The sequence below is a fragment of the Leptonychotes weddellii genome, chromosome 1 (assembly GCF_054177405.1).
Source record: "Leptonychotes weddellii isolate Sample4059 chromosome 1, ASM5417740v2, whole genome shotgun sequence".
Taxonomy (NCBI): domain Eukaryota; kingdom Metazoa; phylum Chordata; class Mammalia; order Carnivora; family Phocidae; genus Leptonychotes; species Leptonychotes weddellii.
Genome location: NC_138369.1, coordinates 65,137,560 through 65,158,125, shown reverse-complemented (window position 1 = coordinate 65,158,125; position 20,566 = coordinate 65,137,560). Strand labels below are relative to the sequence as shown.

Sequence of the window (20,566 nt, the reverse complement as noted above, 5' to 3'; positions counted from 1 at the left end):
AGAGACGATGGACTCTGAAAAACAAACAGGGTTCTAGAGGGGAGGGGGGTGGGAGGATGGGTTAGCCTGATGGTGGGTATTGAGGAGGGCACATTCTGCATGGAGCACTGGGTGTTATGCACAAACAATGAATCATGGAACACTTCATCTAAAACTAATGATGTAATGTATGGGGATTAACATAAGAATAAAAAAAAAAGTGATGCACAAGATCTTCCACAAATAAAGAAAATAGTTGGAAAAAAAGAAAAGAATTAAGTTTATTTTGTGACATTCTAATATAGAAATATATAATATAGATACTTTTCCTTAATTAGAAATATCCTGAAAACTCATACTTACTTTCCAGAAATGTTTTGTAATAGCGTACAACATTGGGATGATAGAGCTATAAGAAAATAAATAACAAACATTACATTACTTGAAAATATAATTGGACTATAATTGAATATAATTGAAAACAACACAGAAATTATTGCATTCATATTTATCTATAAAATTAAGCATTTCAAGATATCATCTAATTGAGATTTGAGATTTTTATCATGACTCTTATTATTTGCTACCTACAAAACTAATCTGAAAATAGCAATCTCCCATATAGCCTTATCAATTAGAATTAAAAACTGATTGTACTTTATCCCCTAATTTAACTAAAACAGAGAACTGTAGAACTCAAAGTAACCTGAAGAATTCATTTAGCGCTCCCCATCCCACCACTACACACACATTGCAAAGATAAGAAAACTGCAATGAAGCAATTTACGTTGAATAGGTACACCATTGCCTCTTACCTCTCCCTGCTACTTAAATATTCATATATACTGTTTATGTCTATTCACACTTGGTGTCTTTCTATGCTCTCCAAAATGGTTAGTATGAAATTGAAAGAATCTAAGCATTACTAACTCCATTTACATTATAATAACAGTTGGCAAGGACTCCCTTCTTGGCCAAACTTTAGTCAGGCTTCTCGGAGCTCTCTTCTTCATGGTTGGCCTGCCTGGTTTTATCAAGGATCCTGCCAAGCCAGGTTAGCAAGAATCTCCCCACTCTTCATATCCAATCAAGTTCCTCATCAACCCATCTTTGACAGCTAATGAAGTCCTTCCGAGTAATTTTCCATCTAGGCACCCCCTCACCCAGCCTCTTGGTTGTAAATCACTAGCTATTGCTGTTGTCTTCAGAGTTGAGTTCAATCTCTCTCCCCTGTTGTAATTCCTATTGCAGTAGTCTTGAATGAAGTTTTCCTTGCCATGTGTAAGAAGTATTCAGTTCTTTGGCCTAAATTTACCTCAGGATATTACACAGAAATTCTACTTTTTCAAAACTTTCTTTTCCTATAAGAATACTAAAATTTTTATAGTTGCTTATTTATAATTTAAGTTTCTAGGCAAATTGAAATTTATTCTATCTCAGAATAGTTGACATTACATTTATAAATGGCTTGCATCTCTTTCTGGCCTCTTTTCTTGCGTTTTTGAAGGGGAGTCTGATAACTGTCCACCAAAAACCTCCCTTCCCATTCCTCCATTGCAGTTGAGTTCGGGTGGAACATGGCTTCCCAGTCAGAGATTACATCTCTCAGCCTGCCTTGCAGCCCTGAGAGGGACTGTCACTAAGTTCTCACCAAGCGACTGTAAGGGGAAACACGTGTGCTCCTGTGTCTGAGTCCTAAACACTGGGAACACCCCCCCACCATGCTCTACCTTTTTCACCTTGGATGTGAACGTGCCTGTGGCAGTTTCAACCAAGCGGATGCAGACAATGGCCTAGAGGTAGCAGAGCAGTAAGGGAGAAAGAACCCACATTCGCAAATGATTGCATGGAACAGAGACCACCACCATCTTGGTCCACTCACTCTAGGATTGTCACATGAAAGAGAAATAGCTCACTGCATTGTCAAGCCTCTTGTTTAGGCCAATGGATATGGAGCTTCTTTCTTACTGCAGCTTAGTCTCATTCTTAACAAACCCACTCTCCTTTCCTAGTTCCATTTCTGCCACTTGTGTCTGCCATCACCTCCTCCTTTTAGGCCTCTAAATGTTATTATCCTTTCCTGTGGTTCAGTCCCCTCTTAAGAGTGCAACTGTACAATTCTGAGTTTTCTCTAAGTCCAAACACATGCCTCTTATACGTCTCCACCCTGATACTTTCTTCTCTTAGGAAACGTGCTAAAACAAGGTCTACTTCATCAACTATCAAGTGGCCAGCAGATTTTAAACAATACAGGACCAGGTAAGCAACAGAACCATATTCTAAGCCTAGCTCACTGGCCAGGACTATATCCAGATCAGGGTTCAAATGAAGATACTCGATCAGCTTGCAGCAAAAGCCATGCTCTAGCCTTGTGCTACAGTGAAACAGCATACTGCTGAGTATCAGAGTATCCTACGCGGGAGTGGACACTAACTTCTTCTTCAAGTCCACTCTATTACTATATATGAAAGTCAACTATAAATTAAGCTATTAATGATAGTACGGACTGCAATTTATGAATTGGGCTAGAACTATATATTTTGATGAATAAAGATCATCATATTTATTTGGTGATCTTTATGTCCCAGCACAGATGCTATGCAAATTTAACTCATGGAGAATAAAGAGCAAGGAAGCTGGTCACTCTCCACAGGAGTTACAAATGAACAGTACCCATAATGAATGTATAAATAAGGAAAGCTGAAAAAGAAACCCATGTATTCTTGGATCACAAAATCCAATCTCACTTCTCTTCTGACATGTTTATTCTTTCTCCCCAAACAAACCTTCATAATGATAGTTAACTGAGTTGTTACATTATGTCTGAATATTCCACTCATTCCAATAAATAATAACCCATCTTGAAAATCTACTTTTAGATTTAATAAGCTGTATTTGAGGAATGTTAACAGCTTGGTTCCACTTGACAAAAGTCAGGGAACTCTTAGTCATATGCTTATGCATGTAACTAAGTAACCAAATATTCTACAACATAATGAGAAGGAAATGGATACGCTTGCAATGAAAAAAGAAGGGTGTTCCCATATATGTGGTGGCACTCTGCTGTAAACCCAAACATTCTGCACCCCAAGCGCTGATATAAACTCCAGGAAGTCTTTCTATGGTTCAATGTCAAGCCTTCAGGAAAATATCTAACCAAAATATTATCACCTCAATATCAATTATTATAAACAGAACCAGTTCTTAAACAGCATGGACAAGAACAGCACAAGAACTCTACTTTCTTTTAATGACACTTAGTTAAGGAACATATCTTCATAAACAAGAAAAACATTTACCTGCTCTTTAATTATGGTTAATTCAGAAACAATATTCTTTACACTGCTGTCTCGATCTTTTTTATCCTTTCCAAATGCTGGGTTGTGTAAATTGACCTCTTTCATTGCTAAAAGATTTTGACCACTACGCTTTCTAACCTAAAATAAAAACAAAAAATAAGATAATAATAATAAATAATAATGATGGGGTGGGGGTAGAAAGAAGGAAAAAAAAAGAGATCGATTAATAAGTCACATGATTAAAACAAGTAATCTAAATAATCTACAAAAGCAACAGAATTTTTAAAATTTTTGTCTGTATGTACACTAAGCTCAGCTCAAAAAACTGGTATCTCCTGGGTCAGTCTGCACTCTTTGGTAGGATTTTCCTGGGTAAATATAGAAAACTCTGGTATGAATTTGGAGAAAGTCTCATGCACTGGGACAAGCCTCTTTGACTATTTTTTTGTGAGACATTAACAACGGCTTTTGTCTTCAAAGATTAGTGACAAATTTCTAGAGCTGAGATAAGATAACATCAGGACAGCTATGTGATGGGCAAAAACAATCATTCTAATTTGTACCTATTTCTCAATAACAAGGGCTCTAACCCAGTTGCGTGGGTGTGTGCAAGTGGGACATCTGGTTTGCTTCGGAATATCAGAAATATTTTTCCCCAAGGGCAAAGTCACCTTGTAGACACAGCCAAAAGCTCCACTTCCAAGATGATCCAAAATCGCATAGTTGCCTATGTATTTCGAAGGAGCTTTATTCTGATTAATGCTTTCAAGATTTTCAGCAATTTGCTTCAGTTCATCCTCCTAAACAAAAAAATAAAAAGGAAATGGGCACTATGATAATTTCCATTCCTGACCACATACCAGCCTACCCAAATATTTAAAACTCAGGGCTTACCACTAACAAATTCAACTTTGATACCAATTCTTCATAAGCACTGATATCACGAACATAATGTCCTATATCGATGAAGATCTCAAACAAGTCGGTGGGGAAAAGTCTACAGGGAAAACATACACAGACACTTCATGTAGGGCTTGGTAACTGTTGCTCATTCCTTCCCTTTAGGATCTAGCTCACTCACAGATTAATTACATTAAATAAACTCAACTTCCTTAGGTTATCAACAAAGTGGGGGCAAATAGTACTCACCAGCTTATCTCACAAAAATGAACTAGAACTACAGGTCTTAAGGGATAATGAAAAGCAACCAGAGAGGAAAGTTTTTAGAGATGTGGTGTACAACATTGTGCTTATAGTTGACAATACTGTGCTGTACACTTAAACATTTATTAAGAGGGCAGATCTCATGTTATGACACAGATTATACAAAGACCTTATTTGTAAGATATTTGGAGGTACAGGCATTAAGCATTTTGGAAAGGAATGTTTATGGGGTGTTTATGGAGTGATGAACACTTTCAAAAACACCATTTGATTCCGTCCTCATTATTAACCCTAGGAGGTAAATACTAACCCCATTTTTAAATGTTTTATGAAAATAAAATAAAAATACAGGTAAATAAAAAAATGAAGAGATTTATGCATCATTTGCAGGGTACTGGTTTCAAGGGCTTAGTAAAATCATTAAGTCCATAAAAATGGATGGTTTAGGGCCTTGAAATAAAAGGTTATAATAACTTTACTTCCTTTTCTTCCCTCAAATTCAAACATCATTTGTAAATAAAGTAGCAACATAAAATGCTCCAATGCTTCAGAACAAAACACATTATATTAACTCAAGTTCTTATTTCTATTCCGCCTTATATCAATAGAATTCTAGTAAGAACTTGGGCCTATGATTTTGGCCAGCCTGGCCAACCCAGGCGCATGCAGACCACACACGTAGGTAACTAGTGTTTGCTTCCCAAGGGGCTGATTTTTCTGTCACACTCACCAGCACAGCCTCCTGACCTAAGAACACCTAGCCTCCTCCCCATCAAATGAGCTCCTGCCCTATGAAGGATACCCTGAAAATACTTCTTTTTCCACTGATACAGAGGAAATGACTAGACCAACTTTGGAATTTCTGAATGCGTAAGAAAAAGCACATATTTTTATGTCATCCATTTAAAATGTTAACGTCCAAAAAAATAAAAACTAAAACCCATAGCAGTCACAGTAATTAAGAATTGTATTGATAGAGTGATTTATTCCCTTTCTTCATCATTTAGTTCACTTTCAGTGTTAAGATATCACCAGGGTAAGTCAGTCTTATTATCTGTGGATTCTAAGAAATCTGAAAACACATGCTTTGCATACTGATGCATTCTTCTCTTACTGTTTGCATCTAAATCAGGCATGTGAAAACAGTTCAATGTCATGATCACTGGTCACTTAAATTTCTCTAAGCTCATACCTTTTAAAGAGTGGTCTGTTTCTTTCCATACTGAAGAGAAACCTCAAGGCTCTGAACGCATAACACTGGAAAATAAAAGGGTGCGTGATTCTCAAAGGTAGCTCAGCAAATTAAAACACTGCAAGGATAAAATTATCATGAACTAAACATTAAAGTGACTTTACTGTGAGTGGCTGACCTCCATGGCAGCCAAAGGTTATAACTAAAGACAAAAACCATCAATACCTGGGGTAGGTCTCATATTTTTAAAAAGCATTTACGTTGTAGAATGCTAGGAGGTTAGCCTCGTTCCACTCAGTACTTGTCATTAATTCCTTTCTAGAAAGTACAAAATGAACACAGAGACCAGAAATAAAATTCCTACTCTGAGAAAACCAAATGTCCAGAGATTTTCAGGAGCTCAAGGTTTATTTTGTTTCTAGCTTGCTATGTATGCCTCAATATTTATATGGCTTCTATGAGAAAATAAACACTCGAAATGATAACATATAAAAATAGCCACAGGCACACTGGACTCAGACTTGACAAATTGGTCTCTTGAGTAAAGAGTCTTAAGCGTTTCCCAAACAGAACAATCTACAGTAGAACTATACCCGAGAACACTCAGAAAGAGGCCTGTGAGACTTTACTAAAGAAAAATAAACATCTAAATGTCTGTGACTTTGCAGTGCCAAGAAAAAAAACAGAGAGCCCCCAGCCTGCAGTCGGTCCTGTACACAGGCCACCACGGGGGTGATCGGGGTCTGCTGAACTGAGATCTGGAATCATTCCATAAAATTAGTGGTCTGAATACCGAAGGGTCCCAAATAAAATTGCCCAGGGAAGCAGGCAGATGACACAACGACATGACGGAGCCTGGTGGAGGGTGGTGGAGGCAGTGAGAAAGGGCAGGATGCAAACGTCCCTCAAAAATCATTTCAATGTGAATTTTTAGAAACCCTCTACTGGCTTAACAAAATGCATCTGCAAGGTGGGTTTGACTTCTTCTGTTGTCCAGCATCACATCATGCCTCTGTGGTGCACCAAAGAAATTAAGTCCCGCACCTGTACGTTGTCATGGGTAGCTCTCTAAAACCTCTGCCTGCCAGCCCACGGATACCACCAAAACTTCTCTGCTCATTTTCTCTCTCATTCGGGGTGACAGCCCTTCGATTGGATTGGAGGTAAACATGGTTTCTTACTTCCTCTCTAAATGACTTGGGGGAAAAGAATGAGCTGCAAGTCCTGCAAAGGCTTACTTTCAATCTGATTTTATCTTTCCAGTATCTTCAGGGACACTGGCCCCCTGATGCCCACTCTTTAAAATAGCACGCAGGAGCCTGCAATAATGTGCACCCCTCTTGCCTGCAAGGCCTCATCTCCCTCCCCCGTCCACACACCCCAGCTCCGCTGGGCGGCCGAAGCACACTCTAAGCTGCCTGGCTCTCGCACTTCGCACATGGTGTTCCCTCTGTGCGGAATGCTCTTCCACCCTGTAGCAGATGCCATGGCTGCCCCACTCACACCCCTTTAGCGACTTGGCGAGTCTCTTCTCGTCCACCAAGATCCATTTTACAGGCTTTCCTTTGTAAAGATGAAATGTTACCAACTGTGGTCCATGCTTAAAGATGGAATATAATTTTCCTCTTACAGTTTTCTGATACATAAGCATTGTTTTGAAAAAAAAATAGAACTTACCGATAAGCAAAGAAATACATAAATAAAATCACCTGATCCCCCCCCCCGCCCAGAGAAACCACTGTTAAACCCTTTATTTTGTTTTGACAGCATTTGTTTTCATGCCAGCCTCCCGCACCTGATATTTTTCCTCCCAGTCAGTACGGAGACTGGGAGGGAATTTATATTCTCAAAGTTTCCCCAGATTTCAGTAACTCGATACAGAAGAACAATGGACATGCTTATTACCTGTAATAGATTCGTTTTTGCTGCATTCTTTTGTTTGTTTGGTAAAATTAATTTTGCTATTGTATATACACCATTTTCCTGGAAGAATAAAGAGCACATGTTATCTGTGACCACTGCCAATGCCAGAGAGACACACAAACACAATGAAGCAACTACACAATCTGAAAAATTAGTATTTGAAAAGAAATGTTCGTAGAATTTTAGAACTCTGTGTAAATAGACAGGAGAATAGTAAATATATCAATGTAATACTAAAGACTACAACCACACTCTTAAAATTTCAACTGATGATAAATAATAAAGCATATCAATTTAAAGTCATTTAAATACTTTAAAAAGGAGTAAGGGATAAAAAAGGACTGAATAGGGCACCTGGGTGGCTCAGTTGGTTAAGCGACTGCCTTCAGCTCAGGTCATGATCCCAGGGTCCTGGGATCGAGTCCCGCATCCGGCTCCCTGCTCTGCGGGGAGCCTGCTTCTCCCTCTCCCACTCCCCCTGCTTGTGTTCCCTCTCTCGCTGTGTCTCTCTCTGTCAAATAAATAAATAAAATCTTTAAAAAAAAAAAAAAGGACTGAGTAAAGGGATCCAAATATCTTTGTACTTTGCATTTTAAATGTCTAACTATGAAATATAATCTCTCCCTTTACAGTTTGGTAATTAAACAATACACATAGATAAATTATTGTAGAAAATAACATAGAAAAAATAAAAGAAACGAGTAATAATAGATTTAGAAAATGAAAGTTATGCATGGAAGTCCAGATAGTTATCCTTCTAGACTTACTCTGATACTCTAATATATACACAGCAGAATGAACAAAAAGTGCTAACTTACTGCTACTTTTCTATTATCAAATATTTGATTTACTGAACTCTACTATACATGGGCTTTTATAACTGTGAACAGCTTTACCTGCCTTTCTGCATTTAGTCTTTATAGCTATTCTGTGAATTAGTCTATAATTTCCCTGCTTTATATATGACAAAACCAAATCTTAGAGAGACTAAGTCATTTTTCCAATGGCCGAACCACCAGGAAATGATAGTAGGAAATGAACCTCAACCTGGCCAAGTCCAGATGCCCTGCTCTGCCACTACCCCCTGATTTGCTGAGCTTCCCCTCGGGCCTTTAATCATTGGTGATCTGATCTCTTATGACATTTTATGTATTTATGTATTTTGAAGTTGAAGTTGGATATATTGTATGCTACTTCCATATATTGCTGTATATGTAGTGGATTGATTAATGAATTATGCTTTGTGAAAATGGTTTCTTGGCAATAAATATGTTGTTGGTGTGTGTTTCAGTCATCTCTAGCTGAATAACCTGATATACTCTTTTTTTAAATTTTTTTAAAAAATATTTTTTTAAGATTTTATTTATTTATTTCACAGGGAGACACAGTGAGAGAGGGACCACAAGCAGGGGGAGTGGGAGAGGGAGAAGCAGGCTTCCCACCGAGCAGGGAGCCCCATGCGGGGCTCCATCCCAGGACCCTGGGATCATGACCTGAGCCGAAGGCCGACACTTAACGATTGAGCCACCTGGGCGCCCCTAACCTGATATACTCTTAATTCAAATGACTACCATCCTCAACCCATGGTATACTATATGTCCAGAATTAAAGCTATTCAAAATAGCTTTTTTAAAAAAAAAGAGATAAAATGAAAAAGAGTACACATGATATAGGGAAGAGACACCAGAGGTTAACCACAGGGCTGGTCCTTCTAAGCCAAGTGAGGTAAAGGAAGGACAAGACTATAAAATGGAATTCTAGGGACACCTAGCTGGCTCAGTCGGAAGAGCATGTGACTCCTGATCTCGGGGTTTTGAGTTTGAGCCCCATGTTGGGTGTAGAGATTACTTAAAAATAAAATGTTAAAAAAGCTTAAAAAATTAGGGACGCCTGGGTAGCTCAGTTGGTTAAGCGTCTGCCTTTGGCTCAGGTCATGATCCCAGAGTGCTGGGATCGAGCTCCACATCAGGCTCCCTGCTCAGCGGGAAGCCTGCTTCTCCCTCTCCCACTCCCCTGCTTGTGTTCCCTCTCTCTCTCTGACAAATAAATAAATAAAATCTTAATTTTAAAAAGTTTAAAAAATTAAAAAATAAAAGAGACTATAAAATGGAATTCTAGAACTTAAATAAGACATATTAAAATATCTTAAAATCACATCATGGGATCCCAAAAGCTGTGTTCTGGGCTACACAGTTCGCCTGAGGTGGGGTCCGTGAGTGCTGACGTGGTCTGCAGCCGGAGCCCGGAGAGCAGCGTTCTCACCTGGACCACCTGGTGGGCGTTGGTGTCGTTGAGCACCAGCTCGGTGAGGGCGGCACAGCAGGCTGTAAAGAAAACCACCAGATGATCGTGTCTGTCATCACTGACCGCGCTCTACACCGCTCCGTCAATACTCAGGCTCCGCAGGGAATTCTGTGACAGAGCCACTCCTCCAAACACAGTACCTTTCCCTGCGACACAGCTCTGGGGGGAGGGAAACTGACTCGCAGTGGTGTCTAACGCTGCTCTTCACGTAATTCATGTGCGTCTACACCCCTCCACAGCCTTTTGTTGAGCACTTACTGTGTACCGGGAAGCAGCTTCATTATAATCCCCAGGGCCCAACAGGTGCCTGGCACTTGGCAGGTGCTCAGTAAATACATCTACAATGGTTGGATACATGAGTACTTTAAATATATGATCCCAAGTATCGGGGCGCTTGGGTGGCTCAGTCGTTAAGCGTCTGCCTTCGGCTCAGGTCATGATTCCAGGGTCCTGGGATCGAGCCCTGCATCGGGCTCCTGCTTGGAAGGAAGCCTGCTTCTCCCTCTCCCATTCGCCCTGTTTGAGTTCCCTCTCTCGCTGTCTCTCTCTCTCTGTGCCAAATAAATAAATATAATCTTTTTAAAAAAATTAAACAAAAAACACAAAGTATCCCTTGTAATCAGAGGATGTACCATGACTACCAGTTTTACTGATGAGAAAACTGAAGTTCACAGAGACCGACAGACTAGGCCACAGAACTTAGTAAGTGGAAGAGGCCAGAAGTCCAACTGCAGTCTGCTAGCTGTTAAATCCCACACCCTGAGCACCACCCTTCCTGCCTCCTCATGGTTACCGTGGCAGCTTCTGGTGACGTTCTGTACAGAGCTGCTTCTTGTCCAACCAGAAATGTGCTGGATTCTACAGCACAGAGCACCTGTAAAGGGTACTACCATTTTATGGGGCCCTTGCGCTGGCCCTGCACTGTGCTTCAGGCATTACATATATCCTCATATACTCCTGCCTGCCTGCCCTCCTGCGGGCCGCCCCCAGTGCCTCTCTGCCCCCATCCTGTGTCTGTGGCAAGGCGCCCACCTTGGTCAGCAGCACCAAAGCCCCCACTCGTCCCAAAGGCCAGGTGCCCTTTTGTGAACCTTGTTCAGGGTTGTGCCAAACTGCCAAAAACGTGGGCATACATCCCTGCTCCTGCTTTTGTGTGGCAAGAGAGGCTCTGTCCTCTCTTTAGGTGCTCACATGGAGTAAGGAAGGTGCTCCCTTGTTCCCAGGGGAATGGATGTCTGCATTGTAGAATCTCTCTGAAGGAGGGTGCCCTGAGATCTAGAAAATATAGGAACCATGATTCTGGCCACAAAGCAAGCTGAATTCTCTAATCCAGCTTTTCCAGTAATGAAGCTACTATTCTGCTCTCTTTATGCCTGACTTCTATGCTGATTTCTCAATGTGTTCAGAATGTGAAAGGGAGAGAAAAGTCTGTGGTATCACTAACCTGCAGGCCCAACACAAATCCCGGGAGGTTTCAGACACTTACATGGATTTAACTTCACAGTTTTTAAACTTACAAATTGTGCCTACTTCATATTATCATACATAACAGAGAATAACAAATTATTATCATCATCACAGAACATAATAAAACCTATGCTAAACAGTATCAAATAGCAAAACATAATAATATGATATAAATACCTGCTTGAAGAGAAAAAATATTTTCTTGTATTTCCCGAGGGCTTAAATCTTCTGACAAATGAAGCTGCTGGATTCTGCCTGCTGCATTTGCACTAGACAGGCTGCCAATGGAAGAACGATCGGAAACAAAATTTCTGTCTCTGAAAAAGAAAAGTGAATGCACAATTTATCACTTTTCCCTCATGGTCAGTGCTTTCTGGGTCCTGTTTAAGAAATGTTTGCCTCCCCCAGGCCATGAAGTTTTCTCCTATGTTATCTTTATTGTTTCACCTTCCAATCCACCTACAGTGGATTTCTATGTGTGGTGTGAAGCAGGGGTCCCTTCTTTCCTTCCTTTTTTTCTTCCTTCCTCCCTCCCTTCCTTCCTTTCCCCTCTCCCTCCCTCCCTCCCTTCCTTCCTTCCTGCCTTCCTGCCTTCCTTCCCTCCTGCTTCTTTCTCTGGTTACTGAACTAAATCCAGCACTAGTTATTGAAAACTCTGTCATTTCCCCACAGCTCCACATGCCCACCTTTGTTTTTTTGTTTTGTTTTAAGATTTTATTTTTTTTTTTTAAATATTTTATTTATTTGAGAGAGAGAGAATGAGAGAGAGCGAGTACATGAGAGGGGGGAGGGCCAGAGGGAGAAGCAGACTCCCCGCGGAGCAGGGAGCCCGATGTGGGACTCGATCCCGGGACTCCAGGATCATGACCTGAGCCGAAGGCAGTCGCTTAACCAACTGAGCCACCCAGGCACCCTTAAGATTTTATTTTTAAGTAATCTCTACACCCAATGTGGGGGGCTAGAAATCCAAGATCAAGAGTTGCATGCTCTGCTGACTGAGCCAGCCAGGAGCGCCCCCTGCTCCTCCCCCACCTCTGTTTTTGAACTCTATTCTGCTGCTATCAATTCACCTGACTATATGTCAGTCTTCCTCATGCTGAGTTTTCTTTTTCCAAGCAATTCTAGTCTTTCCTTATTTTGGTAAAGATCTCTTCTTTTATATTTTTGAATTTTTTAAAAAAGATTTTATTGATTTGTTTGAGAGAGGGCACACAAGTCAGGGGCGGGGAGGAGCTGAGGGAGAGGGAGAAACAGACTCCCCGCTGAGTGGGGAGCCAGATTTGGGGCTCAATGCGGGGCTCGATCCCAGGACCCTGAGATCATGACCTGAGCTGAAGGCAGACGCTTAACCGACTGAGCCCCCTATGCAACCCTATCTTTGAATTTTTTTATCCTTTTGCTTTATTCTCTCACTAGGATATCAGTTATCCACAGGTTGAAAACTCATCTTCTGCAAGCCATATCCTTCACTTTCTAATGGTTCTCATTCCTTTGTCTTTTTCCTCCACATTATGTGCAATTTTTTCAAGTGTGCCCTTCCTTGTATTAATTCCAGTTTCTGTCTGGTACTCTGATGAATGTCTCAGTTCTGTGGATTATTCAGTCCTTGCCTTTCTTCCTAGCTCTGTAATCTCTACCTTCCCTTTTTTGTAGTCCTAGCATCTTTTCTTTAATCTCAGGTCATAAATGTCATGTTCTATTTAATATCTTTGATAAAATAAAGCACTTGTTTTCTGTTTACTCAAGGTAGCATCTTCCACAATAGCTTCTTCATGTCTTTTATCTGTTTTGTTCCTTTTTGTTTAATGCAGCTACTATATTTTTTCATTTCTTTATTTTTTATGGCAACAGCTCTATCTTGATTTCTTTGTGCCTAAATATTACATAGATGGAGTCTCCTTGGCTTCCTTCCCATGTCATCTGGGCCCACTAGTGCCCTTCCTTCAGTTAGCTTTGGGAAGGTAATGGAGCTAGGTCTAGGGATAGTCACAACTGGTGATCTTATCTGTCAACCACATTATGTTAAACTCAAATTTTAGAAATCACTCCCCCTACTCGAGTCTATAGGCCTTCAGGAACTGTTCTGGAGCTTATGATTGTAGGTGAATGGGCACGAACAGATTTCCTGGAAACTGCCTTGACAATAATCCCTGGTCCTACTCATGCCAGCAGACAGCCTGGCAACCTCCACCCCTTGTACCAGCTCCAGGCAGCCCTGGGGTAGGCACAAGCTCTGGAGGGATATTGTTTACCCAGCTGGGGTAATAAATTCTCCCAGAGCGCTGAGACATATTTAACATAGAATAAGTGTTGACATATATCATTTTCCCAGGAAAGAGTTTTCTAACATTGCACCAGAGAAATGGACGGGCCAACTGACTCTTTAGATGTGAAAGAACTCATTTCTCTCAAGGATGGTTACATCTTGAACAAAAGAGGAAAACTGGTGCCTTGTATTAAACTTAATCCTATGTGGTAAAACAGTAGGTTTTATCTTTGAAGGACTGCTTAAGCATCACAGAATTTAATGTTATCATCAAGAAAATAACTGTTCTCCAAAAGGGCAACCCATAGCTGTTGGAATAGGTGTATCGACCACTGCCATCAGCATCACCATCAGCATCCTAAAAAAGCAAGCAAAAAAAAATAAAAACAAAACAAAAAACTTCTGCTAAATATTCAAGGAGCTAGCTTATTATGCCACAGTACTAATGAAAGATTTATAGTTTATACTTTAAAGTATTTGAGATTTTTATGTGATACTCACAAAAGCAAGTAGGGGCATCCGGGTGGCTTAGTCACATAAGCGTCTACCTTCAGCTCAGGTCATGATCTCAGGGTCCTGGGATAGAGCCCGGAGTCAAGTTCCCTGCCCAGCAGGGACTCTGCTTCTCCCTCTGTCCCTCCCCTTGCTCTCTCTCTCTCTCTCTCAAATAAATAAAAATAAAAATCTTAAAAAAAAGCAAGTAGATTATCAATAGCTTATATTTTTTCCTTTGTTTTGGTGACAGAAATAATTAATACAGCTATTGTCCATATCACTATAGTCTGTTCTTATGCTTTGAAACATACCCTCATAGAAGTCGATAACATACAGTTCCATAATATACCTAGAGGTATAACAAGCACAAAGTCTGAATAACACTGATTTGATAATATCTGGTCATATTAAGAATGATAAGTCACTCTGTTTTTATTAGAGAGAGCTTTATTTAGGTACTACACATTACAAGAGTGATTCCTTTCAGGCAGACATATTCCTTTTCTTTTTTTTTTTTTTTAAGATTTTATTTATTTATTTGACAGAGAGAGCAAGAGAGCACAAGCAGGGGGAACAGTAGAGGGAGAGGGAGAAGCAGGCTCCCTGCCAAGCAGGGAGCCTCATGTGGGGCTCGATCCCAGGACCCTGGGATCATGACCTGAGCTGAAGGCAGACGCTTAACCATCTGAGCCACCCAGGCACCCCAGACATATTCCTTTTCAACTTTGATTCAGTACCTATAGGGCTGAATTATCCTTTATAATAATTTTAGGTACTAGAACTTTCCCACTGATGGTACCAAAAGATGTCATTATCCATGGCTTCAATATATCTAATACATACTTACTGCAACATACTTCAAGAAAGTTTCAATTTGAAACTATTTTAATGACCATTCCTTCTCCATACTCAAGGCTTTGAATGTCACTAGAATTCTTTTTTTATTATTATTATGTTATGTTAATCACCATACATTACATTATTAGTTTTTGATGTAGTGTTCCATGATTCATTGTTTGCGTATAACACCCAGTGCTCCATGCAGAACATGCCCTCTTTAATACCCATCACCAGGCTAACCCATCCCCCCACCCCCCTCCCCTCTAGAACTCTCAGTTTGTTTCTCAAAGTCCATAGTCTCTCATGGTTCATCTCCCCCTCCGATATCCCCTCTTCATTCTTCCCCTTCTGCTATCTTCTTCTTCTTTTTTTTTTTTTAACATATAATGTATTATTTGTTTCAGAGGTACAGGTCTGTGATTCAACAGTCTTACACAATTCACAGCGCTCACCATAGCACATACCTTCCCCAATGTCTATCACTCAGCCACCCCATCCCTCCCACCCCCCACCATTTCAGCAACCCTCAGTTTGTTTCTTGAGATTAAGAATTCCTCATATCTACTTTTAAAAGAGAGATGATAACATGTTAACCCACCTTAAGAGCACTGCAATGAAGATTTAGAGAGGAAAGAAGAGCAACTGGACCAGGGTCAGTAACATGACAATCGTTTGATCAACAATATTTTCTCCCATTTTAACTAAGGATTATACATCTGTTCTTTAATTGCAGGTTTTGCTTTCTCTTTGTAGATGAGTGCCATATATGCAAATGCAGACATTTTAGCAAAAAAGTAAATTTAAAGTAAAATTATTATACTTGTTGGGATTACAATACGCATAGAGTGTTGTCAAGAAAAAGGTGGTAATATAAATGTTTTGTTATGGTTGTTGGATCTCATTCAATCTACATTTGCAGACTGATGGCTTCTCTATTCCCAGCACTATCATGGAGGCCGGTGATGCAAAGATAAATATTTCAGGGCTCCCAAGAAACTTAAAAGATGAATGCCCCTGATAATGATTTCAAGTATGTTTGTGACAAGTATAAATGATTCTCCATAACACAAAGGACCAAAGAGCAGGAGGAAGCAAGCTGATCATGTACCAAATCTGCCATTGTATGGCAGAATCCCCAACCTTCAGTGACTAAGGCAGTCGGCCACAGCCCCCTCTGACTCACCCTCGTAAAATATGAAGAAGCTGCTTGATGCCTCCCCAAATGCGAATTTCCACACTGGTCTCAGGGTCCTCACAAACCTGAACCAGAATCCAGACAACACTCCAGAGCAGCTTCAGGTGGTCAGAGTGGAGCAGACTAAGGAGGACGGGTATCCCTTCATAGAGCTTCACCTGCTCTTTCACTTGGGGTTCGGCACAAAGGAGGCGCAGTAACTCCGCAGTTAATCTGGAAGCGGATGGGAGGGTGGTGAGGATGAGAATCACAGCGCAGTGAGTTACTGACTCTGCATTTGGACTAGAGCTATCATCACTGTGGCGCTCTAACATTTTCTAAGTCACAGGTCAACATATGTTTTCTGTAAAGGGTTGGATCACAGCACAGTGTTTCAGGCTTTGCTAGCCATACAGCTTTGGTCAGAACTACCCAACCCAGCCAACATATGTAAAAGCAGCCATAGATAACACATAAAAAACAAATGGGCATGGCTATGTTCCAATAAATCTTTATTTACAAAAACAGGCAGGGAGCCAAATTTAGACTGTGGGTCATAGTTTGCTGACCACCGTTCTAAGTCATAGCCTCCTTGTAAGCCCACTGGTCTGGCTAAAAACCTACTAGCCAGTGAATAGATATCAGGTACATACAATGGGACCTGCACTGTGCTCAAAACAAAAGAAATAAAAGCTCTATCATAGTCTTCAGAAACTCACTATGTGGTTACAAAAACAGGACATTAAAACAAAATGCCAAAACCACTACAATGCAAGGAGATTAAATGCAATGTTCCCAGTGACTATCTGGTGTGTAAAATAAAGATAATGATAGCATAGGACACATAGGGTTCAGCAGAGCTCTGAAACATGATGATGATGGCATTGCATAGAACCATCCATAACCCTCCAGTCTCATATTCTAAACACTCTCCCTGGACAATGTCATCCATTCCCGTGACTTCAAATACCCCCTCTAACCCAGTCCTGTGAGCTCAGCCCAGGCATCACTCTCAGCCTCCAGAAGTTCTAGCCACACAGCCGTTCCACAGGTACTCATCCCACTGTGTCTCAACTCAAAGTCATTATTCTCCTCCCCAAACTGGCTCTTCCCTCTTATATCTCCAGTGTTGACTCATGATATCACAGTCTTTTTAATTTTCCAAGCCAGAAGACGGAATCATCCAAGACACTTCCTTCTCCTTTCCCAATCCACTGCTGCCTTTTTCCTAGGCAACGGCTGAGATTAATTCTCTTGCAAATCATGCAGCTGCCTAACCCCACTGCTCCTCCCATTCTTGTGATCTTTGATTGTGCTCAAGACATAAGCTTCTCCGTCACCTGCCTCTCCAATCTTCTCATGCTCACACTGCTCCACGGTTCCTTTCCCCTGAGCCAATTTTCCACAGCATCAATCCCTCCCAAACTTTTGTGTTCTGACATTCAGAATATCTGTTCTTTGGCAAATAGTGTTCTGCATCTCCTTAAACTTTCCACACCAAACATCCCCTTCCTTGTTTCTAAATGGATCTCATTGTGTGGCTATATTCCCCACGCCACACACCCCACATACTGCTATCAGAGTAATCTCCCCACAAAATGAATCTGATCATGCTTAAAATCTTTCTGTAAGTCCCCATAATGTGCATGGATAAAAAACACACTCTTATTCGGCACAAAGAGCCCACTGTGACCTGGCTAAAAGCATCTTGTTGCCTCCTCTATAAAATATGGAAATTGATGGGTTACTGTGCAGATCAAATGAATTAACACACAAAAGTGCTTAAAGCAGGGTCTAGCATATAGAGAAAGCCAGACCAAAATTTGCTATATTTTTAACTTATCGTTAACTGTCTAATCTAGTTTTCTGTTCCAGCTGTGCCCAATCACGCAGTTCCTCTAATACAGACAAATTCATGCCTCCAAACAGCACATTCTGTTTCCACTTGTTCTCTCCCTTTGCCTAGATAACTCCCTTTTCCTTCAGGAAACTTGGTGTGGCCCCTGGCTGTGACTGGGAGCTTCTGCTCTATGTTTCCAGAGTGTCCTGTGCATCCGTTAACCACACCACTTACAGTGCTATGGTGAAACCACTGACCTGCATGCCTGTCCCCTCTCCTACACTACACACTCTATCTCATTCATCTCTGGTGTTCTAACACCTGTGCAGAGGTTGTTTTCCTAGAAACGAGTTCAGGTACACAGGTCTATAAGTATAGTTTGTACAAGAGGATAAAATTGACTTTGAAGAAAGACTCACGGGGATTTACTATGGTTAAGTGTCTGGGTTTCATTACTTGATATTTCTGTTATCTGTTTTACCTCTTCAGAAAATCATGACTTACTTAACTAAATATCAAATGATGTAGGTTGCAACTCTATTTAAAAACAACCTAGTAACTAACGGAATACAGTAATTCTTTAGAGCAATATGTAGTTCAATTGAAAATGAATACATTTTAGATTCTGTTTGGAGTTATAATAACAGGTGGTCATGAAACAAGTCAGCAGCTATACTAATTTATTTTACGTTCCTTAAGTGGAATAGATTTTAACAATCTAATAATTTATTCAATATACAATCTGAAATTACTAAAAATAGAGCCACCTCAGAGTTTCTTTCCTTAAAAAGACAGGATGTAAAAAAAATTCAATAAACAAAAATATTAAAGATGTGATCATAAGATTTATATAATTCAATTCTATGCCCAGATCTAGAAGTGATGCAAGACCAAAGATAAATCAATACACCTCTTTGTTCTAGTTTCTCTATAAAAACTTAAATAGAAAATAGAAAATAAATGTCAAGGTGACTCATGCCATTCAGTTAATAATGTAAATAGCATGACATAATAAATGTAACAATTATCATTTTCATCAAATATGACATTGTCTTTTCCCCTGTGAGCAATCCTACCTTTTGGAAAGCAAGTCATATTCATGCAAAATCATCAGCAGATTTTCTACAATGTTGAGTTCACTTATCTTCTCCCTACATTCTGGACTACAAATTGAAAACTATTAGTAACTACTAAAAACATACTTTACCATATCCATTCATTTAATACCCTCGTTCTCATATTATCTCAGGAGGAAAAACAAAAAGCAATATAGCTCCATGGGGTCGGGCTACATCAAATTCCAACATTCAACAAATGTTGTATGTCATCAATTTAAATTTGTTTCATAACAGTATCATGATAACATGATTCCCTTTCTCCAAAAAGAATAATAGGCTTTTCATTAAAAAGGTAATAATCGGCATTATTCACAACAGCCAAGACATAAAAATGACCTATATGGGCCTACATAAATATAATCGAATATTATTATTTATTCATAAAAAAGAAGGAATCTCTGCCATTTGTGACAACATGGGTGAACCTGAAAGGAACTGTGCTAAGGTAACTACTGTATGATATCAGATATATGTGGAATCTAAAACAAAAAACAAAAGAACTGATCACATAGAAATAGAGATTAGCATGGTGAGTGATTGGTAGGAGCTAGACAGGAGGGAAATATGGATTAAAGGGCACAAACTTTCAGTTATAAGAAGGAGTACTAAGGATCTAATGTGCAGCATGGAGACCACAGTTAGTATGGTATTTTATACTTGAAAGTTGATGAGAGCACATCTTAAGTGTTTTTATTGCGCACACACAAAAAAAGTATGTGATATGATGAATATATTAATTCTCTTGAACTTGCTAATTATTCCATACACATAATGTATATCAAATCATCATGTTGTACACTTTAAACATATGCAGTTATAGTGTGTCAATTATTCCATAGAAAGTTTAAAAAATAAAAACAAAAAAAAGCATTGATTCACTTACTGGCATAAAAATATATTTAAAACACTTTTATTTAAAATAATCATGATGTCTATAAGGGAACATGTTATCCAGAATTGTTTTAAGGGCAAAAGTGTTTGAAAATGTTTTATATGTTAGAATGAATATACAGGAGAGAACTTTTTTTTTTTTTTAAAGTCAGGGAGATATAGATGTCAAAGAAATACTACTGTTATTTTGAAAGTGAAAGTATCTGAAGGTTGGATGAAAGACTAGGTAGGTATTTCTGGTCAGGGAAAATAGAAGAAACTGATTTTCCTTTCCAACTTAAGTTTTAAAATGATGCTTTTTCATTCAGAATCCTCTTCAATATATTAATGCTACTTCATGCTTATTTTTCAAATTATAACTAAGTAAGTAAGTAACTAGAGAAACTGATCTATTATTCGTCTTTCCCACCTGAACTACTATGGCAGTGGAACTGGAAAGATATTAAAATACACTTACCTTTCAGCTAAACTAGCCAGAGCCAGAAGGGCACCCAACAAAACATTAGTATCTCGGGCACCAAGTAAATTTACTAATGTCTGAAAAATGAAGTAAAAGAAAGTTTCATTGTGTAAGTACTACAAGCTTCTTGAGTGGTATAATGTTTCTTTCAAAG

The 20,566-nt window shown here is 39.6% G+C and overlaps 1 protein-coding gene across 1 annotated transcript in view; it reads right to left on the bottom strand.

Annotated features, from left to right (window-relative positions):
• The window catches only part of NEK10 (NIMA related kinase 10), a 204,558-nt gene that overhangs the window by 134,570 nt on the left and 49,422 nt on the right, over positions 1–20,566 (bottom strand). Inside the window, exons 10-20 of the mRNA XM_081829267.1 lie at positions 20,410–20,489; positions 19,020–19,106; positions 16,113–16,337; positions 11,506–11,645; positions 9,820–9,881; positions 7,540–7,617; positions 5,635–5,699; positions 4,173–4,275; positions 3,950–4,078; positions 3,279–3,416; positions 343–388 (exon numbers count right to left, since the gene is read on the bottom strand). Of these exons, the coding sequence (XP_081685393.1) occupies positions 343–388; positions 3,279–3,416; positions 3,950–4,078; positions 4,173–4,275; positions 5,635–5,699; positions 7,540–7,617; positions 9,820–9,881; positions 11,506–11,645; positions 16,113–16,337; positions 19,020–19,106; positions 20,410–20,489 (1,153 nt within the window). The remainder of the gene's footprint in view (positions 1–342; positions 389–3,278; positions 3,417–3,949; positions 4,079–4,172; positions 4,276–5,634; positions 5,700–7,539; positions 7,618–9,819; positions 9,882–11,505; positions 11,646–16,112; positions 16,338–19,019; positions 19,107–20,409; positions 20,490–20,566) is intronic.